This window comes from Mirounga angustirostris, unplaced genomic scaffold (genome assembly GCF_029215605.1).
Source record: "Mirounga angustirostris isolate CCGP_5_RB_7025 unplaced genomic scaffold, mMirAng1.0.hap1 SCAF_13, whole genome shotgun sequence".
Lineage (NCBI taxonomy): Eukaryota > Metazoa > Chordata > Mammalia > Carnivora > Phocidae > Mirounga > Mirounga angustirostris.
The window spans coordinates 104439001-104466349 of record NW_026991721.1 but is presented as its reverse complement, the minus strand read 5'-3'; the positions used below and the strand labels follow the sequence as shown (position 1 = coordinate 104466349).

The 27349-nt window shown below is 38.8% G+C and overlaps 1 protein-coding gene across 4 annotated transcripts in view; it reads left to right on the top strand.

Annotated features, from left to right (window-relative positions):
• CUL5 (cullin 5) overlaps positions 1–27349 on the top strand; it is a 93539-nt gene that overhangs the window by 52052 nt on the left and 14138 nt on the right. For all 4 annotated transcript variants that reach the window (XM_064577498.1, XM_045895121.3, XM_045895120.3 and 1 more), the window contains 6 exons: positions 11364–11457; positions 13398–13528; positions 13770–13877; positions 17107–17171; positions 25807–25939; positions 26765–26896. In XM_064577498.1, the coding sequence (XP_064433568.1) occupies positions 11364–11457; positions 13398–13528; positions 13770–13877; positions 17107–17171; positions 25807–25939; positions 26765–26896 (663 nt within the window). The remainder of the gene's footprint in view (positions 1–11363; positions 11458–13397; positions 13529–13769; positions 13878–17106; positions 17172–25806; positions 25940–26764; positions 26897–27349) is intronic.

Genomic DNA, 27349 nt, shown 5'->3' with positions numbered 1-27349 from the left:
CTGCCTTTGGCTCAGGTCATGATCCTGGGGTCCTGGGATGGAGCCCCGCATCGGGCTCCCTACTCGGCGGGGAGCCTGCTTCTCCCTTTCCCGCTCCCCCTGCTTGTGTTCCCTCTCTCACTGTCTCTCTCTGTCAAATAAATAAATAAAATCTTTAAAAAAAAACAAAACAAAACTGAATTGTATTTTACTTATAAACCAAAATATTTTTACATGATATTAACAATACACTTTATTTTCCAGTGATGATATTGTGTAAGTTAGGGAAAGATAATATTTTTCTTGCTCTTTGGGCTTTAAACCTATATCTACTGCAGAAGGTTTAGTTGCCCTTAGTGGTGCTGCCGTGGTACGTGGTCGCTGGCGTATCTGCGCCGCCCCGCGTTCGTGTTTGTCCCGTTCCCAGTGACGTCACACAGAGGTGTGGGCGCCTGACTGCTTCATTACATCTTCCCGTTTGGTTGTGGCCACGTCTTTACAGGTTGAAATACATATTGACTTATTATAAAGAGCCATCCTTTGATTTCTGCTGTATATTATAATTAGAGATTTATATCAATGTTCTTGAAGTAATATGTAGGTAAATTTCAGTTTAAGATTTGCTGTCAAAGGGAGTGTTGGGCCTGAAGGTTGGAGAACCAGTGCTTTGGTGGTGGAGAGACTTGAAAGTTTATGACTTCGGGATCAAAGCTGTGCTTTGGGAGGATTCATCTGCCGTCGTGTGTATGACAGGGTTTAAAGAAGCAAGAGACTTGCTTTTAGTTGTCACAAATGTGGTAAAAGGGGTTCAACTAGACACATGATGAAAAATGAATGGGAAGGAAGGGATGTGAGAGGCATTTTGAAGAAATAATTAAATGACATTTATTTAGGGCGCCTGGGTGGCTCAGTCGGTTAGGTGACTGCCTTCGGCTCAGGTCATGGTCCCGGGGTCCTGGGATCGAGTCCCGCATCGGGCTCCCTGCTCAGCGGGGGGTCTGCTTCTCCCTCTGACCCTCCTCCCTCTCATGCTCTCTGTCTCTCATTCTCTCTCTCTCAAATAAATAAATAAAATCTTTAAAAAAAAAAAAATGACATTTATTTATTTATTTTTAAGCTCAACGCCCAGTGCGGGGCTTGAACTTAGGACCCTGAGATCAGGAGTCACATGGTCTACTGACTGAGCCAGCCAGGTGCTCCCTAAAAGACATTTTAATGGCCTGTAGGATGATTGAAAGATTTGAGCCTGGGTTATTGGAATAATCTGAGTAGAGAGTCAGTGGGGAGCTAATTGTGAGAGCTCTCTCCAATTTTTGGAAGAGCTTAAGGACTCCTAAGGAGTTTCAAGTTAGAATTTTGGGGAGAGCAGTGTGTATACATAATAATCACCCTCCTTATGCAGCACTTTGTGAAAAGTAATGAAAAATCGCTGTCTTCAGTATTACATAAGTAATGATGAGTTACAGCTTCTGTCGCTTGGCTCCAAACTAGTGCTTTTTCCGTCGGACTGCTCTTCGTCCAGTGTGATGGGCCATGGGATATGGGTCAAGATATATAATCTAAGGATTTGTTTGTTTGCTGGTGATTATGCCCTGGGTTTATGGGGAATAGGATCCTGTGGCTAGAGATTACAGTCCTCTCATTGTTTCTTCTTCATGAAACCATTTGACCTATGTTTAGTGAGCATCATTCACTAAGTAAATATGTATCTAGTGTCTGTTCGTGGCGAGGCAGATTGGAAGGGGTACACCCTGAACAAAACGAAGTCCTTGCTCATACAGAGTTAACATTCAGATAGAGGAAGACAGATAAAGACTAGTAAACAAGTAAAAACGATTTTTTGAAAATTTTTATTCAATTTATTTAAGCTAAAAACAAGATACATTTTCCCCACCCCTAGCCCCCTGCCTCTTGGAATCACCAATCTCTTCTCTGGGGGTTTTATTTCTCTCTCTTTTTTGTGAGATCCCACGTATGAGAGAGCTCATATGGTATTTGTCATTTTCTGCCTTATTTCACTCAGCATAATGCTCTCAAGGTCCATCCAAGTTATTGCAAATGACAAGGCCCCATTATTCTTATTGGCTGAATAATATTCCATTGTGTATATATATTATCACAGGGTCTTTATCTTTTCATCCATTGGTAGACCCTTAGGTTGTTTCCATATCTTGTTTATCGTAAATGATGCAGTGAACAAGGGGGTGCATTAGCTTTTCAAGTTAGTGTTTTGTTTTCTTCACATAAATACCCAGATGTGGAATTGCTGGGTCATATGGTAGTTCTGTTTTTAATTTTTCAAGTAACCTCCATACTGTTTTCCACAGCAGCTGCACCATTTTACTTCCCACCAGCAGTGCACAGGGTTTCCCTCTTCACAACATCCTGGCCAACACTTGTTCTTTCTTGCCTTCTTGATACTAGCCATCCTGACAGGTGTGAGGTGATAGATAGCTCACGTGGGTTTGATATGCATTTCCCCAATGATGAGTGACGTTGAGCACCTTTTCATGTGTCTGTTGGCCCTCCGTGTGTCTTCTTTGGAAAACGTCTGTGCAGATCTTCTGCCCGTTTTTCAGTCGCATTGTTTATTTTTTGCTCCTGAGTTGTAGGAGTTCTTTGTCTGTGTTGGGTGTTAGCTCCTCGTCAGATCCATGACGTGCAGTGATTTTCTCCCTTTACAAGGTTGTCTTCATCACATTCGTGGGCCCCTTTGCTGTGCTGTGGTTCTGGAGTTGGAGGTGGTCCACTTGTCTGTTTTTGCTTTTGTTGCTTTGGGTACCATATTCAAAAAAATCATCGCCACGACCTATGTTAAGGAGCTCACCTAAGCCTGGGTTTTCCTCTAGGTGTCTTATGGTTTCAGGTGTTAGGGTCAAGTCTTTAATCCATTTTGAGTCAACTTTTGCGTATCGTGCAGGATAGTGGTGCGGTTTCATTCTTTTGCACGTGGCCGTCCTGTTTCCCCAGCACCGTTTATTGAAGAGACCGTCCATCCCCGTTGTATATTCTTGGCTCCTTTGTTGTGAACTAACTGACCGTATGCGTGTGGGTTTGTTTCTGGGCTCTCTGTTCTGTTCCACTGATCTCTGTGTCTGTTTTGAGGACGATGGAGCTCTGGAACGTAGTTTGCCATCAGGAAGGTGATGCTCCAGCTTTGTTGTTCTCTCTTAAGATCGCTTTGACTGCTCTGGGTCTTCTGTGGTTCTCTCCAAGTGGTAGGTTTGGTGGTTCTTTTTCTGTGGGAAATGCCATTGGACTTTTGATTGAGATTGCATTGAGTTTGCATGTTTTTGGTAGTGTGGTTATTTTAATGCTATTGTTCTTCCATTCTGTGAGCAGCAAATATCTTTCCATGTATTTGTGTCTTCTGTTTGTTTCATCCGTGCCTTACAGTTTTCAGTGTACAGGTCTTTCACCTCCTTGGTTGAGTTTATTCCTAGGTATTTCATTCTTTCTGATCCAAGTGTAAATGGGATTTTCTTAATTTTTCTTTGTTTTTTTTTTTAAGTTTTTATTTATTTATTTGACAGAGACGCAGCAAGAGAGGGAACACAAGCAGGGGGAGTGGGAGAGGGAGAAGCAGGCTTCCCACTGAGCAGGGAGCCCGATGCGGGGCTCGATCCCAGGACCCTGGGATCATGACCTGAGCTGAAGGCAGACGCTTAACGACTGAGCTACCCAGGCACCCCCTTAATTTTTCTTTGTGACAGTTTGTAATTACTGTAAAGAAATGTAACAGATTTTTGTATATTGATTTTATATCCTGCAGCTTCAGTAAATTTGTTTATTCTGACAGTTTTTTGGTGGCATTTTTATGGTTTTCTGTATAAAGTATACTATTATCTGTAAATGGTGGTTTTACTTCTTCCTTTCATTCAGCCCTGTCTCAGCTCGTTTGTCTCTCAAATCTTTATGCTTGTACAAGCAGCCGATTATATATATATTTTTAAGATTTTATTTATTTATTTGACAGAGAGAGACACAGCGAGAGAGGGAACACAAGCAGGGAGAAGCAGGCTTCCCATGGAGCAGGGAGCCCGATGCGGGGCTCGATCCCAGGACTCCGGGATCATGACCTGAGCCGAAGGCAGACGCTTAACGACTGAGCCACCCAGGCGCCCCTGCAGCCAGTTATATTTTTAATCGCTCCCAGGGAAATATGTACCAAGTCCTTTCAGTGTCCCAGTGTAGGTGATTCTTTATAAAAGAGACGAATGCCATGGAGAGTGCATTGGCGCTGGTAATGCTTCTACTGTTGCCTTTGCATTATGGAATATGGTCAGGGAAGGTCTTTTTCAGGAAGTGATACTGGAGCTGAGACCCAAATGATGAGGTCTTATCTTTTGAAGATCTGGGATAAAGCTTTCCAGGTGGAGGGAGGAGCAAGTGTAAAGGCTGTGAATCAGGAATGAGCTTAGCCTGTTTCAGGAACAGAGAAAGGTTAGGGTGGCCACTGTGTGGTGGGTGAAGGGAGGGGGGCAGGAGCTCAGTGCGGTGGGGGCTGTTGAAGGGTTTTAAGCAGAGAGCTGTGATTTGATTTTCACATTATGGAAGAGCATTTGGGTTGCAGTGGGGTATTTGGATGACAAACTGTAATCGAGATGAGAGGTGTTGATGGCAGTGGAGATGGATATATAAGTGGAGGGATTCAGGATGTATTTCAAAGGGAGAACGAGTAGGTAGGTGCTGTCATTGTTTCTCCTTTACAGGTGAAGAAACTGAGGGTCAGAAACTTCAGGAGGTTGGCCTCAGACAGCTGGGACATAGTGAAGTTGGGCTTCTAATTAAGTCCAGCTCTGGGTCCTGAGTTCCTAAGGATAATGCTAAGCACTGTGGGGGTGTATAAAGAAGAGCTGCAAAGTTTGATACATAATTTTTTATATATGTATTGCACTTACACATACGTAGTTAGCACTCTTGGTGGCAAGGAGCAGGAACCCATCTCAAACAAAAAAAGGCAGATGTGTTAGTTCATGTAAAATCCAGTGTGGAAAGTGCAAAGCTAAGACTAAAATGAAGGATATCTGGATTTAGGAACTTGGAACGTTGTGAGAACTTTCCCCATGTGTGTTTTTCTACTCTTAGCTCTGTTATCTTCGACAGCAGTTCATCTTTTTGGTTGTTGTTGTTGACATGGGGACCATGATTAGCTTTTCCTTCAGTGTGTGATCTGAACGAAGACAAGAGTCTGGCTCCAAGGTTTTAATCAACCTCGCTCTAATCGACCCAGCTCGAATTGAGGGCCCAAGCCTGGGTCTGATGCTTTGTGTATGTGTCTTTGCCCCCGTGTGCGAGCGTATTTCAGTGTCAGTGTGTGTCTGAAGTATATATGATATAGAAGAATTTGACTTATCCAGAGGACAGCCCTCATAGCAACTGGAGCTACTTGCTGTTCAGTGGAGAACCTGAAAAGTCAGTCCAAGAGTCCCGAGCGGCTAAGTGTTGCATTAGAAGCCTAGAGGCCCCGGTTCTAGTTTTGCTTATGGGAGAGCCACGTAGCCCCACTCAGATCCAGTTATGCACACAATTCTGGTAAGCTTGATTATCGTTGGATGGTCCTGTAGCGCATGAGTGGCAGTGTGTGGAACCAGGAGAGGCTTCGAGCTGTCTGCTGAAGAGACATGACTGACAGAAAAAGGTGAAACATAATAAGAAAGAAATGAGAAGAAAACTTAAACTAAAATAACTTTAAAAGTTTTTCTATGGCTATTCATATTTTAGGTGATTGTCCTACATACCTTGGCATTTCCTGAGGGCGTTCAGTTCGTATTTATTATGCACTTAAAATATGCTAGGCCTTGTGTGAGTTGTGTGTAATAACCTAGATCTGGTTCCTGTCTTCAGAGTGACACTAAAATAAAATGGATTATTTATACAGCAGAGTAATGGAATCAAGAATGGATTGGTGGTGGCAGGTCTCCATCTCTTCACGGTGACCAAGGCACTGACGAGGAGTGTGTTATAGTAGGTAGGAGTATACATGTTAGAATCCGATGAGGATTTGAATCCCTTTGTTGTCATTTTACCAGCAGTGTGCTCTTTGGCAAGTTATTCAGCCTTTGTGGTCTGTTTTCCTAACTGTAAAATGGGGTAACACCCACATGTGTTGTCAGAGTTTAATAAAACACTGTGCCTGGCATGGTAGTTTTTACTGTTAGGGCTCAGGTTTGAAGAAAGTTACTGATTCTAAGACAGATAGGAACTATCTTACTGTCCATACAAAACATTGATTAAAAAAACTTGAGTTAGCAACCAGGTCACAAATCATAGATTATTAACATTAAAGTAAGTATTTGTTAACCTTTAGTATCTTAGTATATTGAGGGTAATTTCGAAAAAGTCAAGGTGAGTAAGTCTGAGTTTTCATTGCTCTGTATAGTTACTGTGTAAATAGTTTAGAAATGAAACAAGTACCACTAGTTATAATGGTAAAATAAAGAAATCTTAACCAAGCTAAAAAGGCCAAGGGAAATTAATTTTGAGAATAACCTACCACGCATAGAATAAATTAATTCTTGAATACATTACAGATCTCCTTATATGGTTAAAGACCTTATAATGATAAAGTAAAGTCTTAAAGTGGAGAAACCTAGGATAATTTTTAGTTCATCTCCTATTTTATAGTTGAGCTAAAGCAAATTATTACTTGTACAGATTTAAATAACGAAAATTAGAACCATTCTTGTTGCTTTGTAATAAATTTCAGTGAAGTAGAATTAATTGTGCAAATTGAATACCAGTAAAAGAAGGACTCTACTCCATCAATTAGCCTGCCTGTCCCACCTTTCATCTTCACAGACCTATACATCCATTCATTCAACAAATACTGAGTGCCTGCTGTGTTTTATGGCAGGCATCATCTTTGAAGAGTTTTGCTATAGAGGAAAAGGTAAAACATCAAGCACATTGATAGTTAAAGTGTTTCACCTTGCAGACCTCTGGGGAGAGATTTCTATGGATTTAGAAGTTGTGCTCATCTCAGGCAAAATACAGGAGTTGATGGCATGTGGCAAAAAGTTTTTTTCTTCACGGAAGCTAGCAAAAGGAGACAGAAAGGGAATACAAGGTGAGAGAGATGGTTTATCACTACCCTTTCCCTTCGAGACATATTTTTCAAATAAGTATATATTTAGGGTTGACTGTGTAGTATTTTGGTAAATGATGGGAAAGAAACATGAAAGAGGAGTAACATGGTCTCTGCCCTCATGAACTGACCCTCTTTTAAAGACAAGACTCATTTGCAACAAGGGGAAAACCACCACGCAGTCTCCCTTTCTTCTCTTTGCCCAAGTGAAATAGTTCTCTAAAGGGTTTTTCATCTCACAAGGATTTAGACCATAATTAATCTCTTTATTTAAAAAAATAAAAGCCTGGTTATGACAGTTTTCAAATATTTACAAAAGTGGAGAAAATAGTACAGCGAACGCTAGCCCTCACAGCCAGCCTCCGGTTTCAGCTGCAATCATTGTTTTGTTCTGTTTCCTTGCTCCTTGCCTGTTTTCTTTCCTTTCCTTTTCTCTTTTCTCTTTTCCCTTCCCTTTCCTTCCTTCCTTCCTTTTATCATTTCAAAGAAATTTATGATGTCATGCATATTTTACCCTATATAACACAGAAGTGTATTGTAACATTATTTTCAATGCCTGTATTTTATCATATATATTTCATAAATACACCTAACCTAATGATGGGCATTTTCATTATTGTTATTATAGTTTATTCCTTATGAATATTACTTCCTGGGACATCCTTACATGCCTTTATCTTTTTAACACTTTTATGTGCACATGGGGCATTCTCTTGGAATGGAATTTACAGGAAATGATGAAGCCAAGGGTATGCATCTTTACAAATAGCTAAGTAATACCAAACCGATCCTCAGAAATGCAGTAATTTTTTTTTTTTTTGTCAGAGAGAGACACAGCGAGAGAGGGAACACAAGCAGGGGGAGTGGGAGAGGGAGAAGCATGCTTCCCGCCGAGCAGGGAGCCCGATGTGGGGCTCGATCCCAGGACTCTGGGATCATGACCTGAGCCGAAGGCAGACGTTTAATGACTGAGCCACCCAGGCGCCCTGCAGTAATTTTTTTTTAAGATTTATTTATTTATTTATTTGACACAGAGAGAGACAGGGAGAGAGGGAACATAGCAGGGGGAGTGGAAGAGGGAGAAGCAGGCTTCCCACTGAGCAGGGAGCCCGATGCGGGGCTCGATCCCAGGACCCTGGGATCATGACCTGAGCTGAAGGCAGACGCTTAACTACTGAGCCACCCAGGTGCCCTGAAATGCAGTAATTCTTACTCCCATCAACAATGTGCCTGTTTATCTTTGCTAATCTGGGTTTTGTCAGTCTATTAATTGTAACAATCTAGTATTGTAGATTTAAAAAAAAATTTATGTGTCTTTAAAAGTTATTGAGGCTAGATATTTTTATTCTTATTATGGGCCAATTATATTTCTTCTTTTGTGAGTTCAAGCTAATCTTTCATAAACATCACTTTCATTATTCTTATTCAGAAACCATAGTATCATTATTTCTTATAGCTGATGTTCAAGACTCTTCATATTTTGGCCCTAACCTATTTTTCTAACTTAATACTGTCCAGCAAGAGTCCTTCAACTCCAATAAATCGTTCCTTATTCTTAAACTTCTTTCTATTCATTTTTTTCCCTTGGATTCATTTTTAAGAATTTTTTTTACTTGTTTTCTTAATGTTTTCCTTTCTACTTTTCCTCTGCCTGTTTAAATCCTTCAGAATTCTTATAGTCCATCTTGTGATAAAGTCACTGCAAATTCTGTAGACTTCATCAGTTTCCTCTTACTTCAAATTCCACTGTACCTGTTGTTTTTACCACTAGGTTTAGTAGCAAATTATAGACTGCTTTGTTGTGGGGCCATGAATACACAGCTATGGACAAACATAGTCTCTGTCCTTGTGAAGTTTATAGTGTCATAATGATGTATTTATTTCCACTTCTTTGCTTTATTTGCGAGTTGAACTTCTTTCAATGTATCTCTGTTATATGGGAATTATACACAGATTTTTAGATGTGTACGTACATGTCCCCAGCTGGACTGTAAGATTATTGAAGGTATAAACCATGTTTTATACTTCTCTATTCCTTAAAGCACTCAATTCAGTTGTTAGCATGTAGCCATCGCTAAATATATACTTGCTCTCTTAATGTAGTAACAGAAGTTATAGACTTTGGAGTCACCTACCTGGTCTCATGTGACACTAACTAACTGTGTAACACTTGCAAGTTACTTAGCCTCTCTGAGCTTGTTTCCTTATGTGTTAAATACCTACTTTCTAAGGCAGTCATGGGGGTTAAATAAGATAATGTATGTAAAGCATTTAGCACAATGCTTGGTACAGACTAAGTGCTCATTAAAAGATACCTCTTATTATAATAGTTAAGCCTCTCAAACCAGAAACTGCCTCAACAGACTCCCTAGCTCCTGTCATCTAAGACTTACTAGATTCTGCTTAGTTTCTTCGATTTTCTTGTCCTCTCCTTTTAATCCTCATTGTAACCCACAAAAAGAAAGGCATTTTATTTTGTGGTTTAGTATACACTCTGCTTATTTGCACATATCTGGAGCAAAAGTTCTACGGAATAACATTCACTGTTACTATGTATGACGTACTCTGCTTTTTTCTGTTCTGTTCTGTGTTGTTAAAGAAAGCTGGTTACAGCCATTAACACATTTCAGAACAACAGCTTGAAGCCCATGCTGGAGTTTTGGAATTTGCAGAAGTTGGACTCCTACCCAGTCACACAGCTGTGACTTTTCAGTGAAATAGAAACTGGGGATGAAGGGACAGAGGCTTGGGTCTCACTCTGACTGCACCTTCTCTCTCTTGCCCCGAGTTCTGTGTAGTTAGATTCACCTGTTGTCAGTCTGGCCTGGCTGCTGTGGGCAGGAGTGCTTGGTCGTGTGGTCTGAGCTGGTACCGGGGGAGATTACTCAGGAGTTGGGACAGACCTTCCCACCTTGGCAAGGCAGAAATTCTCAAGCACTTTTTGTGTGTATTGTTTCTCTTAGGAAATTGACATCCACGGTTTTTAAAGTTGTTAGCATAATTCTCAAAAAGGGACCTGAGAAAAGCTTTTTATTACAGAAATTTTTTAAACATTTAAAAAGTAGGCAGAATAGTATAATGAATTCCCATTACCCAAATTTAGCTTCAGTCATTATCAGCATTATGTCAATTCCAAGGAGAATTTTTAACAGAACTTTTAAGACGCACATAATTCCCTTCCTTAGTACAGACAGATGATCTTTATTTCAGAAGATATATATCAGCCTTGGTGTACTGTGCTTGAGTGCTCACGACCTGTTCATTTTAATTGATGCCTGCAAGAAGAATAAGTAATTCCATGACATGAGGGAGCAGTGGTGGGGTGGGTGGGTTCTATTGAGGACCGCCTAGAACACCAGACCCTGGCCATGTTACCTAGAATATTTCAACAGCCTTGTTGACCAGTCCACTCTTAGGGGGAGTAGACCTTCATTGCATTTATCTCCTGTTTAAAACTTTTGGTTCTTTGTTCCCTACCCTACCTATAGAATAAAAATCCCAAACCATAGATTTTCCTTTACAATCTGGTTCCAGCCTGCCTTTCTCATTTTTTCTTCCACTCTCTGTCTCTTGCCTACCATATTCAGTTTCTTCTTATTCCTAGAATACTCAATCCATTTTGGACTTGTAATTATTTTTCAAGATTCAATTTAGATTGCATCTTGTAGTTGAGACTTTTTTAACTACCCCAGAAGTATTTAGTTCCTCTGCCTGTTTTTTCGTTTGTTGGGCATGAGTATGAGTGTATGTGTGTATTTTGCCACTTAACTGAGTTGTATTTATTAGTTTATGTTTGCTTTCTCCCCTACCCTTCATTAGACAGTGCTCCTCCTCCAAAGCAGGGGTTATATCTTAGTCTTCTTTGTCTCCTAACCACTTCTCTGCTGCCTGCACGAAGTAGGCATCCAGTGATGGTTTGTTGAATGACTGTATTTAGAATTTTAGAATCTAATTTTAACACATGTTTTCTCCAGATAAGAATTCATCAAAGTTTATTTTTTTCATTTTGCTTTGTATATTTTCCAGTTTTTTTCCTCCCCTCCTTGGGGACTTCTATTAAAATTTCTAAAGAGAACGTAAGTTCTGTAGCCTTTTTCTTGGGGTAAATATACCTTGGTGAACTAGTATAGAGTATCCATCTTCAGTGCCCCTGTAGCAAAGGTAAGTAAGATCTACTTTCATTATACTTAATTTTTGCTGTTGTTGAACAATATGGTTTTATGGAGCTAAAAAAGCAAAGTGGAGTGGAGTAGGTTTGTGCTTCTATTAGCCTTGACCAATTTTTGATATATTTCAGCTCATGGAATGCTGTGTAAATGCCCTGGTGACATCCTTTAAAGAGACTATCTTAGCAGAGTGCCAAGGCATGATCAAGCGAAATGAAACTGAAAGTAGGTAAAACATCACATAAAGTTCTCATTCTTTTAAGAGGATATCTTTGAAGCTGATTACTTTTAATAAGTTGCTGTTAGATCATCCTTTTCTGTGTAGGTAATATTTGTTACAGTAAACTGTGCTTAAAGAAAATGATAAAATATTTAACACAGCAGTACTGTAAAGAAGGTTATAAATTTACATTTTAAACATTCCACTCTTAGGTATCTGTACTTGTGTGTAGAGGATGGGGGTAGATTTCAGTTTGTTCTCAGATGTAGGGCTCTGCTTTTAAAGACTCACTTAAATGATAAACATTTGGGAGAGACTAGAACTAGGTATTTGACTTTTGTTGGAACTTTGTGGCGAATATTTTTAGAAAGTAATACAACACTCCATGTTAATGATCTTCGTCCCTCTCCCCTAAAATATGTTACAATTTAAGATTTCTGCAAGTGTACTTTTTTATTACAGATGTGTTTTCTTAATAAAGTTATATTTTGGGAGGTTGTGAGTGCATTACAACCAATATGGTAAAAGTTACCTATATTTCTAACTACACGGAGATGACGTTTTTAAAAAAAGATTTTATTTTATTATGTTATGTCAGTCACCATACAGTACATCATTAGTTTTTGATGTAGTGTTCCATGATTCATTGTTTGCGTATAACACCCAGTGCTCCATTCAATACGTGCCCTCTTTAATACCCATATTTTAACATTTGGGTCTGTTCCTGTCCAGGTTTCATTGTGTATAATTGCAAAGGTCCTGTTTAATCTCTAGTTGCATTTAAAGTATGTATTTCGGTTCACTTAGGTTCATACACTTGTAATTTTGTACTAAAAAGCTCATTGGCATAAATGAAATATTTGGACTTTTGTATGCTAGGCCAAACAGAGTTATTTCTAAGTCCATGTTGGGTTCCCTTCAAAAGAATTTATTTAGTGGTAACCAATTCTGTGCAGTAAGATTTTTGTGAAGGTCAATAAAATGGTATAACAGAGTTATTTCTAAGTCCATGTTGGGTTCCCTTCAAAAGAATTTATTTAGTGGTAACCAATTCTGTGCAGTAAGATTTTTGTGAAGGTCAATAAAATGGTATAACAGGAGAAAGTGCTTTTATAAACTGAAAAATTCCCTATGAATACAGTTTTATATTATCTCTAATACACTTTTATAATCACTTTGAACAGTCTGATGATGTGATTTTTTTTTTTTTTTTTTTTTTGCCACTTGATGATGTGGTGCTATGTATTCAATATTGTATCTACCTTATAAAATACACTACCCTTCTGAGTAAACTTTTGTACTTCTTAGATACAAAAATACTCCATTATCATATGATTTCACTGATATGTGGAATTTAAGAAACAAGGCAGAGGATCATAGGGGAAGAGAGGAAAAAAATGAAACAAGATAAAATCAGAGAGGGAGACAAACCATGAGAGACTCTTAATCCTAGGAGACAAACTGAGGGTTGCTGGAGGGGAGGGAGGTGGAGGGATGGGGTCACTGGGTGATGGGCATTGGGGAGGGCACGTGATGGAATGAGTACTGGGTATTACATAAGACTGAGGAATCACTGACCTGTACCTTGAAACTAATAATACATTATATGTTAATTGAATTTAAAGTAAAAAAAATAAAATATTCCATTGAGTTGAAGGTCAAATGACTCACCTTTTAAGAGGAGTTAGGTTTTGTGGTGTGTGATTACTTTTAATTAGAGTTTCTTTTAAAAATAAATTTTGTCAGAGAAGGTGGATCAGTAAGTTATAGTACTTATTATAAGAACTCTTAATTATACCCACAGAATACTACTAAGTTTCTCAATTTCCAACTAATATTTCTCCAGACTTTTACTGTCTTAGGCATTCTAGACCCAAGATACAAATCAAAGAGAAATTTATTTTGACGGATGAGATGATGACATGAGTGTGTTCTGTCACTTCAGAATTACATTTAATGTTTTCATTGATGGACAAAGTTCCCAGTGGGATAGAGCCAATGTTGAAAGACTTGGAGGAACATATCGTTAGTGCTGGCCTGGCAGATATGGTGGCAGCTGCTGAAACTATTACTACTGTGAGTTTCCTCGGTGGATATGTGTCAGGGTTGTTCTTTAAATGCGGGATTGGGTATTTGAAATAGTAATTGATGACAAAACAGTAATGTTGGAATGCCTTTTAGCATCAAGAAAAAAGTTTTTCAGAGAATTCCCAAATTCTAGAACTGTAGTGTATTAAAATTTCATTTATATTTTTTCATTTTTTGGTATGCTTTCTCTTTAAAAAGCTCAATTGAGTATAAAACATTTTATTTTTAGGACTCTGAGAAATACGTTGAGCAGTTACTTACATTATTTAATAGATTTAGTAAACTCGTCAAAGAAGCTTTTCAAGATGATCCGCGATTTCTTACTGCAAGAGATAAGGTATATATTCTTATATATTAACAGTATTGTCATAATTTACTTTAAAAAGAAACTTGCACCATTATGCTACTAAATTATAAACTAAAAATGTAGCAACTCTGATTTTTTATCTGGAGGACAAGAGTTTTTATTATATTTGGTTTGTTACATGTTTTTGTAAGAATTGGGTATGCTTACAAACTAGAATCTAGCTAGAAAATTTCTTCCTCATTTTTTCGAGAATATTTTTTTAATATTGAATTCCTATTCATCCATCCTTTAAAACCCACCTCAAAGCACACTTCTGGAACGTCCTTGATACCCTGCCTCCCCCCACATCCTGTCCTCAAGCAGAGTTGATTCTTCTGTCATCTGCCCTTTTCATAGGACTCCTGGGTATCATGTCACATTTATCCTGCCTCTCTTACCCTTTTTTCCTGTCCTTCCTTACTAATATGGGATAATAAGGAACCATGGTATTATCCTTAGGGTTTTATCTTCTTAAGATTTTTTTTTTTTTTAATTTAGAGAGAATGCACACGGGGAGGGGGCGGGGAGGTGGGGAGAGGGAGAGAGAGAGAGAGAATCCCAAGCAGACTCCCCACTGAGCACAGAGCCCCACACAGGGCTTGATCCCACGAGCCTGAGATCATAACCTGAGCCGAAATCAAGAGTTGGACGCTTAACCAACTGAGCCCCAGGGTTTTATCTTTTTTTTTAAAAAAAGATTTTATTTATTTATTTGATAGACAGCAAGAAAGGGAACATAAGCAGGGGCAGAGGCAGAGGGAGAAGCAGGCTTCCCACTGAGCAGGGAGCCCGATGCGGGTTTAGATCCCAGGACCCTGGGATCATGACCTGAGCCGAAGGCAGACACTTAATGACTGAGCCACCCAGGCGCCCCAGGTTTTATCTTTTTAAATGTCATAAATCTATCACTAGAAATTAGCGACAGTTTTTTCACTTTGATCTACCTTTCTTATTCCCCAAGTTAGATTTTTTTTTTTTCTTTCTGTAACTCTAAAAAGACCATCAACTTTCTCCAGTAGGGTTTTTTTTTCGACTCCATTTTTAGGTAGGTAGGTAGATAGAGAGAGTAGGAAAGGCATTAAGGGAGGATGGAGGTAATATGAGTTAATTCGAAATACTAAATGGAGTGGCCAGCAAAGGTTTCGTTGAGGGGGCACTTGAATCAGGATTGAAAGTGATTAAGAGGGGTGCCTGGCTGGCTCAGTCGTTAAGCATCTGCCTTCGGCTCAGGTCATGATCCCAGGTTCCTGGGATCGAGCCCCACATTGGGCTCCCTGCTCAGTGGGAAGCCTGCTTCTCCCTCTCCCACTCCCCCTGCTTGTGTTCCCTCTCTCGCTGTCTCTCTCTCTCTGTCAAATAAATAAAAATAAATAAAATAAAAAAAAAGAGGGTGATTAAGAAATAATGTCATGTGGCTGTCTGAGGGAAGAGTATCCAGCAAAAGGGGACAGCAGATGCAAAAGCTGTAAGGCAGGAATTTACTTGCCATATTCCAGGAACAGAAGAGAAAAAGGTCACTGTGGCCTGAGTGGATCTAGTGAGGGGAGAGGAAATGAAGTCAGAGATAAGAGAAGGCCAGATCACATAAGACTCTGAGCCATGGTAAGGAATTTAGTTTCACCCTGAGTAGGATTGAAAGTCATTGGAAGGTTTTGAACAGAACGGATATGACTTATATTTTAACAGGACTTCTTGGTTGCTGCAAAAAGACTAGACTGAAGGGAGGGCAAGAGAAGAAGTAAGAATATTGGCTAAGAACCTATTTAAGTAATTCAGGAAAGTAATGATGGAGGCTTGGCCCAGAATGATAGTTGGTAGAAGTAATCAAAATTGGTTGGATACTGATTATGACAACAAACTACACAAGATTTGCTAATGAATCAGATGTAGAATGTGATAGAAAGAGACGAGTCAGGGATGACATTCAGATTTTTGTTCTGATCAATTAGAAGCACATGCTTGCTGAGATGGGGAAGATGATAGGAGAGGCAGGTTTTGGGAGCGATGGCCATGAGGAGATTAGGAACTCAGTTTTGGACAAGTTAACTTTGAAATGTTTATTAAACATCTATGTGGCAATGTCAAGCTTGGTGTATAGGGGAGAGAATAGACCTGAAATAATAAATTTGGGAGCTTTAGCATATGGATGGCATTTAAAGTGCTGACACTGGCCATGATCACCAGTGTAATGAGTGAGGATGGGAAAGAGAGGTGATCCAAGGACTGGCCTGGGCACCGTCAGTTTCGTTATGAGAAAGATGAAGAACTGGCTTTCATGAGGAGAGAGCAGAGTGAGCGGAATGACCAGGAGAGTGCAGTTTTGTAGACAACCCATAGAAAAAGCACTTTCAGGAGGAGGGCATGATGTGCTGGTTTAAAATGCTGCTGATGGGGCACCTGGGTGGCTCAGCCTTAGGTTAAGCATCTGCCTTCAGCTCAGGTCATGATCCTGGGGTCCTGGGATTGAGCCCTGCGTTGGGCTCCCTGCTCAGTGGGGAGTCTGCTTCTCTCTCTCCTTGCTTGTGCTCTCTCTCTCTCTCGTTATTTCTTTCTCTCTCTCAAATAAGTAAAAATAAAAAATTAAATAAAATGCTGCTGATGTGTCTGGTGAGGTGGGAATTAAGCATTGTCTTCTGCATGGAGGTTGTGAGTGACTTTGGCAAGAACGATTAGGTTGAGCAGTGATACAAAAGCCTGGTTGTGGAGGGTTTTTCCAATAGGAGTGGCGGTAGAAAATGGAGACCATGCGTTAGGTAATTCGTCCAGGAAGTTTAGCTTAGGGAGATAAATGACGCAGGAGCTGGAGGTGAGCAAAGGCAAGAGAGAATGTTAAGATTTAAATAACGATGTTTGTGTGCCTAGGAACAGTGGACAGGGAAAGATGACATAAGAGAATTCGGAGGAATTCTGTTCACTTTGGTTTTATTAGCAAAATGGAGCCACATCCTCAGCTGCACGTCTCCCTGGGGGAGGAAATGTGGGAGGCTGAAGGGGAAGACGATGTGTGAAGTGTGTTCTGGGACAGTGCGTGCACAGAGAGAATGGTATGGTTGTCAGGCAGCGCTGAGACCCTGCTTGAGAATAATGATGGTCCTGACGTGGGAGGGAGCATGCTGAAGTCAGGACTTGAAATTTCTGTCAGGCCGCAGACACCTTTAAAATACCAAACTGTATTTTAAATATTAAAAATAATGTTCATTTCATTGTAAATTCTTTGCAGGCATATAAAGCAGTTGTTAATGATGCTACCATATTTAAACTTGAATTACCTTTGAAGCAAAAAGGGTAAGTTTTTAAAAATCATGTTTAAAATTCTTAACTTTTTTGACGTATAACGTATTATATGTTATTGGGTGTGCATTGTGCCCTATCTTCCTAAATCTGTTAGGTTTGATTTTTGTTGTTGCTGGGTTTTTTTTTTTTTTTTTTTTACTTTTACGATTTTTGCTGCCTTTGAATATTAAAAACTGTCTCGAATTTTAATTTCATATTATCTCCTTTGGTGACCAAAAAATGTTGATCTTATTTTTTTAAGTAGAAAAATGTTCTTAATCTTTTAGAATCTCTACGTGATTGTTTTTCCTCCTTATTAGTCACTAAAGTTACTTTAATATAAAAGCATAGAATATAACTCAGTTCACCATAATAAAAGAGGGAAGTCAATTTTAATATAAGTATATTGCCATTTAAAAAATCAAAATTTAATGAATTAAAATGGATAAATAATAAATTTAAAAATTGATAAACCTGAGCTAGTTATAGTACCTTTAGAGTAGTACGAAGCAGTAAAGGTTAATTGGAAAAATGTTCTGATATAATTTCTAGCTAAGAATTGCTATTTTAGGGGCACCTGGGCAGCTCTGTTGGTTAAGCTCTGCCTTCGACTCAGGTCATGATCCCAGGGTCTTGGGATCGAGTCCCGCATCGGACTCCTTGCTCAGCGAGGAGCCTGCTTCTCCCTCTGTCTGCTGCTCCCCTGCTTGTGCTTGCTCTCTCTGACAAATAAATAAAATCTTTTTTTAGAAATTGATATATTTTTTTTAAGATTTATTTACTTGAGAAAGAGTGCATGTGTGCCTGTGCACGCGCTTGAGGGGGGCAGGGGCAGAGGGGGAGGGAGAGAGACTCCCAAGCAGACTCCCTGCTGAACAGGGAGCCCCAACGTGGGGCTGGAGGCCAGGACCCTGAGATCATAACCTGAGCTGAAATCAAGAGTCAGACACACTCAACTGACTAAGCCACCCAGATGCCCCAAGAATTGCTATTTATTTATCATTTATTTTACAGAGCACATGGAGTGGGGAAGGGCAGAGGGAGAGCGAGAGTATCCCAAGCCAACTCCCTGCTGAGTGCAGAACTGGTGGTGGGGCTCAGTCCCAGAGCCCTGAGCTGAAACCAAAAGTTGGCTGCCTAACTGAGCACCTAGAATTGCTATTTTAAACAAAATTTATATATAATGCTAAAATACGTGAAAAATAGCTTTCTTAAGAATGAAAAGTAATTGTTTAGAATTTTTTAATCATTTTCATTTTGTCTTTTTTGAGCTGTATAAGTTGAGTGATATTACAGTGGAAGATACCTGGGTCATACGGTGTTATAGTAACTTACATAGTTTAAGAGGCATTTGTCTTGTTTTCTTTATACATTGTGAAATGTATGAAATATGTAAACACTGTGTCTTCAAAATCTCTTCATATGGATACAGAAAGGTCTTCCTCATTTACCCCTGCTCCCAGCATTTTTTAATGAAAATTTTCAAATTTTTGTCGCTATGTTGCTTTATCAAATATGTATCTCTCTGTACATCCATCAGTCAGCTTTTTAAATGGATTTCAAAAGAAGTTTCAGGGAACCCCTGGGTGGCTGTCTGTTAAGCGTCTGCCTTCAGCTCAGGTCATGATCCCAGGGTCTTGGGATGGAGTCCCACAGTAGGCTCCTTGCTCAGTGAGGAGTCCGCTGCTCCCTCTGCCCCTCCCCCCTTTGTGTACACACTTGCGGGCTCACTCTCTCTTGCTCAAATAAATAAATAAATAAAATCTTAAAAAAGTTGTTTCAGGCACCAGTAACTTTTACTCCCTGAACACTTCAGCATGCAGGCATTAATTGACTTTGGTGTTGGTTTATATTCTCAGATAAAATTTACATGCTGACATAAGCATCCATCCTAAGTGTACAATTTTGTGAGATTTGATACATGGGCCTACACCCCTGTTAGGATGTACCGTGTGTTCATCATCCTTGAGAATTACCTCGTGCCCATTCCGTCAGCCCTACCCCTGCCTCCTTCCCGAGGCAGCCATTGTTGTGATTGTTTCAACATAGATGACTTTTGCCTGATCTAGGACTTTATATAAATGGAATCATACGATATATACTTTTGTGTGTAAACTTTCTTTCAGTGCAGCACAGTGTTTTTGAGATTCATCCACGTTTTTGCAAAGCACAGTGGTTTGTTTTCCCAAGTGTTTGTACTGCATTACCCTCCCACCAGTAAAGCAAGGGAGTACCAGTTGATCCTCATTTTTAACAACGTTTAGTGTTGTCAGTTTAATTTCAGTCATTCTAGATGTGTGTAGTGATTATCTCGTTGTGTTTGTAATTCCATTTCACTCATGACTATGGCTGTTGAGCCCTTTTTCTTATACTATTTGGCCTTCTTATACTTTGCTTTATAAAGTATTCCATTTTTTTGCCTGTCTTTTTTTTTCCCACTGCATTATTCCTTTTTATTAGGGACCTATAAAAGTTCTTAGATATTCTGTATATAGACTCTTTGGGAGATACATGCTTTTCTTTTATGGTTTTTGCTTTTTTATGTTTTGTCTAGAAAACCTTTGTCTATTTCTACCCCTATGACACAAAGATAATCTTTTTTGTTTCTTCTGTAAGCTTTATAATTTTAGCTTTCACATTTAGTTCTAAGAGCCATCTTAAATTAATGATTATAGTGTAAGTAGGGAGTTAAATTTAATGATTTTTTTTCCTTTTCCATATGGATAGCAAGTGGTTTCATCACCCTTTGTTGGAAATACTTACCATCCCCACTGCATTGCTTTGGTGCCTTTTGTAAAAAAATCAAGTGACTTAAAAATATGTGTGTATTTCTGGGCTCTCTGTTTTATTCCATTGATTTATTTGGGTATCCTTAGGTCATTACTACATAGTCCTAATTAATACAGTTCTGTACTAAGTTGAGTAGTAGTATTCTGTAGTCAGTTGAGTAGTTTAATTTTGTTCTATTTTTGGGCGCCTGGGTGGCTCAGTCGGTTAAGCGACTGCCTTCGGCTCAGGTCATGATCCTGGAGTCCTGGGATCGAGTCCCGCATCGGGCTCCCTGCTCAGCGGGGAGTCTGCTTCTCCCTCTGACCCTCCCCCTCTCATGTTCTCTCTATCTCATTCTCTCTCTCAAATAAATAAATAAAATCTTTAAAAAAAAATTTTTTTTGTTCTATTTTTCCATGAACGCTTTTGATGTTCTAGTATTTTGTTAGTATATAGAAATACAGTTGATTTTTGTATACTGATTTTATATCCTGTTACCTTGTCAAAGGTATTAGTTCTAGTAGTTGTTTTGTAGATTTCTTAAGAGTTTTCTATGTAAATAATCATGTAATCTGTGAATACAGACAGTTTTACTTCTTTCTGATCTTTATACAACTTATTTTCTTGCCTTGCTACACTGGTTAGGATCATAAGTACATTGTTGAATAGAAGTTGTTAAAGTGGGCATCCCTGTCCTTTTTGTCAAACTTGAGGGGGAATCTTTAATATTTTATCACCAAGTACAAAGTTAGCTGAGGGTTTTTCATATATGCCCTTAATTAGATTGCTTTTTATTCTAGCTTGTTAAAAGTTTTGATAATGAATGGGTGTTGACTTTTATTAAATGCTTTTTCTGAGTTGAAATTATCATAAGGTTTTTCTTCCGTATCCTTCTGATGTGGTAAATACATTGGTTTTTTAAAAAACATTTAACCAAGGTTGAATTCCTAGGATAAACTCTACTTGGTTATGATGTGTATTATTCTTTTTATATAGGCCTGCATTCAGTTTGCTAATAATGTTGGTTGGATTTTTTTTTTTTTTTTTAATCTATATTCACGAAGGATTTTACCTCTTTCTTTTCTGGTCTTTGTGCCCTGTATAATTTTCATTTTTGTCATGTCTTTGTCTTTTTCTGGTATGAGGATTATGCTGGCTTTGTAAGGATTGTGAGTTACTTCCTCCTTTTGTATGTTCTAAAAGAATTAGTGTAATTGGTATTACTTCTTCCTTACATGTTTGGTAGAATTCATAAGTAAAACCATCTGGGCCAGGGGTTTTCTTTCTGCGCAGATGTTGATCCCAAGTTCAGCCTCTTTAGATTACTTAGTTAACCTAGTTTTAGTTGTGGTCAGGTGTGTTTTTCAAGGACCTTGTTCATTCTAAGTTGTCAGACTTACATTAGAGCCTCATTAGGATGAGAAATACATCCACAAGAAACAAGGCCAGACACTGTAGTTGTAAATGAGTATGTGCATCTCTAAGTTTGTCCACTGAGAGGGCCTGGCAGCAGTGACACCCCAAAAGCACTGAACACAACTAGCACTAGATCTAGCCCACTAAATATTATTGTCTACTGAAAGAAATTAGGGCTCTGTGAAAAATGGCTGACTGTACCAGACGTAGACTGTTTTTTAACAAAACTTCAACCCAGCCCCTGATTGGATTAAAGTGATTGGCCTTCTCCACAGCACAATAGAGCGGGAACCCACTTCCATCTTAATGGAAGATGACATCATCTGGTGCCTCTGATGCTTTTATATGTAGTGCCCCGTGGTCAGTATGACATTACCAGGCTTGTGAAGGTAGAGATACTTACGATCAATTAAGAGAAAAATCATTTTAGAAACAGACTCTCAGATGATCCCAATATTGGAGTTGGCAGATAAGGACTTTAAAATAATTAAGATCAATAGCTTAACCACAGTGATATGCCACTCACACCCACTAGAATGGCTAAAATTGAAGACAGTAACAAGTGTTGGTTCATATATGGTTCATATATGCAGCTACTTTGGAAGTAGTTTGATAGCTCCTCAAGAAGTTAAATATAGAATTAACCATGTAACCCAGCAGTTCCACCACTGAGTATATACCCAAGAGAAAAAAAACATACACCATCTCAAAAATTTGTACATGAATGTTTGTAGCAGCTTTATTTTTAATAGCCTTTCCCAAAAGGAAACAGCCCAAATGCCCATTGTCTGATGAATGGATAAGCAAAATGTGGTATATCTGTGCAATGCAATATTATCCAGCCATAAAATGGAATGAAATTCTGATACATGCTACAACATGAATGAAACCCTAAGAATATGCTAAGTGAAATCAGCTACACACAAAAGGACACATTTTCTATCATTCCCTTATATGAGGTTTCTAGGATAGGCAAATTCATTGAAAAAAAAAATAGACATTAACAGGGACGGGGGGTGGTGAGAGTAGGAAGTTATTGTTTAATGGGTGTAGGGTTTCTGTTTAGGACAGTGAAAAAGTTCTGCCCAGATAGTGGTCATATTTGCAGACCATTGTGAATGTACTTGATGCCCCTAAATTGTAAACTTAAAATGGTAAATCTTTTTACCACAATAAAGAGGTAAATCTTTTTTTAAAGAAATGAACTACCAGTATATGTTATGATGAGGATAAATCTTTTTTTTTTTTTAAGATTTTATTTATTTATTTGACAGAGAGAGAGACAGCAAAAGAGGGAACACAAGCAGGGGAAGTGGCAGGCAGAGGGAGAAGCAGGCTTCCCGCTGAGCAGGGAGCCCAATGCGGGGCTCGATCCCAGGACCTGGGATCATGACCTGAGCCGAAGGCAGACGCTTAACCAACTGAGCCACCCAGGCACCCCATGTTATGAGGATGAATCTTAAGAACACTATGCTAAGTAAAAGAAGTCAGTCAAAAAAGACCACATATTGTATGGTTCCTTTTATTGAGATGTTCAGAATAAGGAAATCCATAAAGACAGAAGGTAGATGACTTGTAGCCAGGGGCTGGGAGGGAGAGATAGCTGGAGAGTGACTGCTAATGTGTATGGGGTTTCTTCTGGGGTTAATGAAAATGTTTTAAAATTTCATTATTCTGGGCGCCTGGGTGGCTCAGTCGGTTAAGCGTCTGCCTTTGGCTCCGGTCATGATCCTAGGGTCCTGGGATTGAGCCCCGCGTTGACTCCCTGCTCGATGGGGAGTCTGCTCTCCCGCTGCCTCTCCCCCTGCTTGTGCAAGCGCACTCACTCTCTCTTTCTGACAAATAAATAAAATCTTAAAAAAAAAAAAAACTTTAAAAATTTTTTAAAAAATTACATTATGCTGATGGTTGCACAAGTTTGTAGATATACTTAAAAAACACTGAATTGTGTACTTTAAATGGATGAACTGCATGGTATGTGAATTATATCTTAGTAATAATAAGCTTAAATAAGAAGTAATAAATAATTCATATTAATGGACAAATAGGTGGAAATTGTTACCTGAGGAAAGGTAAAATATCTATAGCAATATGTAATTGGAATTATAGAGAACAGAAAAGGGGGACATAAGCAATATTTGAAGAGCTATTGACCAGAAATTTCCAAAATGGATACAAGATGCCAACTCTTAGATTCAGGCATCTCTTTGAATCCCAAGCAGGGTAAATGCAGATTAAACCATTCCTGAGTATGTCACAGTGAAACAGCTAAAAACTGAAAACAAACAAACAAGCTCTGAAACAGCCCCCCGAGGGGAAATGATACTCAGCCTTCACAGGAGCGACACTGAAAAGCTGACCCCTGTCTTCCCAGCAGGCACATTGGAGGAAGGGAGACGGGTAGACCACTGCAGTGAGGGCAGTGGTTCCTGCAGGAGCCACGCATTGTGAGTGTGAATAGATGGGAAGAAATAGAGGGATTCTGGGGAAGTAAGTTAGTGGTCTTCTAGTTGCAGAAAAACCTTCCTGGAGTCAGCCAGTGGACGCTGGAAATCAGCTCTTGATCCTCTCCTTCCACATCTGCTCTCCTCTACGCTGGAGCCCTCTGCTGGAAGTATCTTACAATTTGCCCTTTCCACTTCCCACAGTTAATCTTCCCTGCTTTCCAGAGAAAGGTGTGCCTCTCTCTCCGTTCTTACTGCGGTGTGTTGCCTTGAGACAGAAAAAGCCTCCACGTTGCATAAGAAAGGAGTATTTTGAAACACTGGGATTGATGTACGGAAAATGAATTTCTGATAACTAGGTGTCAGATCCTTTTGCAAGTCATGTGGTTTCCAGTTCTTGGCTTTACAGACAATTGATGGTTAATTTTTTTTTTTTAAGATTTTTAAGTTTTATTTATTTGACAGAGAGAGAGATAGAGCAGGAACACAAGCAGGGGGAGTGGGAGAGGGAGAAGCAGGCTTCCTGCAGAGCAGGGAGCCCGATGTGGGACTCGATCCCAGGACTCTGGGATCATGACCTGAGCCGAAGGCAGACGCCTAACGACTGAGCCACCCAGGCGCCCTGATGGCTAATTTGATGCATTACTAAAAATAACCTTTTTTGTTAGATCTGTATGTATTTTTTAAGCAAATAACTCAGGAGGTTCTCAACGAGTGGCATAACATCAGAAAAACTTCTTCCAGTCCCATCTACTTATGTGAATAAGATTTTTCAGGACAGACATACAGTTATAAAAATAAAAAGTAGAAATAAAATTGATTGTAATTTCTGGATTCGTTAAGTAGGAGGGAAAAAAGTTTCATCTACCTCATTAAGATATTATGTATGTTTTATATACACAGATACAACATAATTATTTTGGTTTTTGGTTTTGTTTTTTAAAGATTTTTTATTTATTCATTTGTCAGAGAGAGAGAGAGCGAGCACAAGCAGAGGGAGAAGCAGGCTCCCTGCTGAGCAAGGAGCCCGATGCAGGACTCGATCCCAGGACCCTGGGATCATGACCTGAGCCGAAGGCAGACGCTTAACCAACTAAGCCACCCAGGTGTCCCAATTATTTTGTTTTGATAAGTTGTGTACTTAATTTGAATAACTCAATTCTGGGAAAATAACACTTGAATTTTATATACACAAATTTTAAAATGTTGAATTTTACTTACAATTATAATTTAGAGAAGCCAGATAAAGAATAAATGCAAGGCTTTCAAGCATAAAAATATAATACATTGATTTTTAAATTTTGTTAGCAAAGTAAAATAGAGATGCAAGTTCTTCATTGTTTCAGAAAAGTTTGTTTAGGGGCGCCTGGGTGGCTCAGTCGGTTGAGCATCTGTCTTCGGCTCAGGTCATGATCTCGGGGTCCTGGGATTGCGTCCCACATTGGGCTCCTTGCCCAGCGAGAAGCCTGCTTCCCCTCTCCCTCTGCCTGCTGCTCCCCCTGCTTGTGCTCTCTCTGTCAAATAAATAAAATCTTTAAAAGAAAAGTTTGTTTAGTTTTCTAAAAAGGATGATGGTAGGTATCACATAACTGTGGAGTTTAGGTTACGTTGGACACATTCCAAAGAACAGTTTTTCCAGACATATTAATAACAAAAAGTTCTAAATGTTAACTTACAAAATATGCAAGGATTTACACAAGTTTTTTAGAAGTATTTAGCAAGTTAGTACCTAAATAAAAATTTTTAAAGATCATTGACAAGGCCACCACTAGAGTCAGGGCAGGGCAGCACCCAGGGTACAAAATATATGTAGGTCTCCTCTCAGCATCCTGCAGGTGCACCTTTGGGAACTTAAGAGTAAGTGCCTCCTTAAATTATGCACCCTTGTTGTCTTGCTCATCCTAGTCTCAGCCCTGATCACTGGGTTTATACGACTTAAGAAATTTGTGAAAAATTGGCTTTAAAATATTTGCAGATATCATTCACTTTTTATCAACTGCTTTTAATTTGTTTTTTAGGGTGGGATTAAAAACTCAGCCTGAATCAAAATGCCCTGAGCTGCTTGCCAATTACTGTGACATGTTGCTAAGAAAAACACCGTTAAGCAAAAAACTAACCTCTGAAGAGATTGAAGCAAAGCTTAAAGAAGTGGTATATATTTTTTTAATTTCAAAAATTTTAATTACCTTAGTTTGAATTTGTGTTGTGCTTATAAGACTTTGTGTGATAGCAGCTAATGTTGTGAAATTTTACAGTATAAGATCTCTGTAGGGCAGTTATTTGTCTTCCTGGGAATTTTTATTCTGTAGCTTCTAGAAAAGGGAAATAGTATTTAATTCTTCCCCTTCCTGATTGTTTTAAAGGAAATCAATGCTAGCTCCTATTAAAGGACAAAGAAGAGGGAAATGGAGCTGATGGTGTTTGGAATGACAGTAGAGAGACTGGGAGTTTGTCACTTCTTTCTTTTTTGTGAGAGCTCAAAATAGGTAACGAGAAATGAGTGAGTGTAGGTAAGAGTTAGTTGCTTTCATTTTTGTCTCCTGGCTGTTAGTGTAATTTGCTATAAGCCCAGGAATACAAAGAAGAAAAAAAAATAGAAGTAAAGATAGAAAATATAGACAAAAAGATTTAGAGAGAAGATTAGTGTCAGATCAAAGTAAAAAGGCTATAGAGAAATTTGGGGAGAAACCCTTAATTTTCATCTAAAGTTTTATTACATTATTTATTAAATCTGAAAAATTGATGTTTATAGGAACTAAAAGGTTATTTGATTACAGTCTCAAATTTGCTAGCTTTTAAAGTAGTAAAGTAGGGTATTGGGACTGGTCATTTTTCAGAGATGGGTGATTCAGTAGGCTTCTATCTATATATGCATATGTAAATTTCTGGATTTTGACATTGGGGTATGGAAAGGTCTCCGTGAGAGAGCTGGCTAAGAATAGACATGGATTGAAAGTAACTTTGTTTTCTGTACAGCTGTTGGTACTTAAATACGTACAAAATAAAGACGTTTTTATGAGATACCACAAAGCTCATTTGACACGACGTCTTATTTTGGACATCTCTGCTGATAGTGAAATTGAAGAGAATATGGTAGAGTGGCTAAGAGTAAGTACATTTTTTAGTATTTGTTTTTTTTTAATATAACCCATGGTTCTTACGTGTGCTTAAGTAATACATTTTGGTGATGTTAGTGTCAAAGAAGCAGGGGACGTTTTATAAGAGCATTGGCATCAGTGATACAAAATAAAGTGATATCTAATAAAGTATATTTTCTTAATAAAGACTTTAGTGAGACACTTTTGCTCTTGGTTTGCTTCTGATGTTTTGCACTTTTGTATTTCCACTTTCATTTGAATTGACCTTATTAAATGGGCTGTGGGACAAATCATTGCATTTTTAAGGTGTTTTCAGTACTAAATGCTTAACTGTAGGGATGTCTGTAAATAAAGACTTTTATATAGCTAAAAGAACTAATACGTAAAAGATGATGGCTTACTTAGGGTAATCAGTGCTAATTCAATTATGATTAAATTCTCATATCAAAGTATTTTAAGTCCG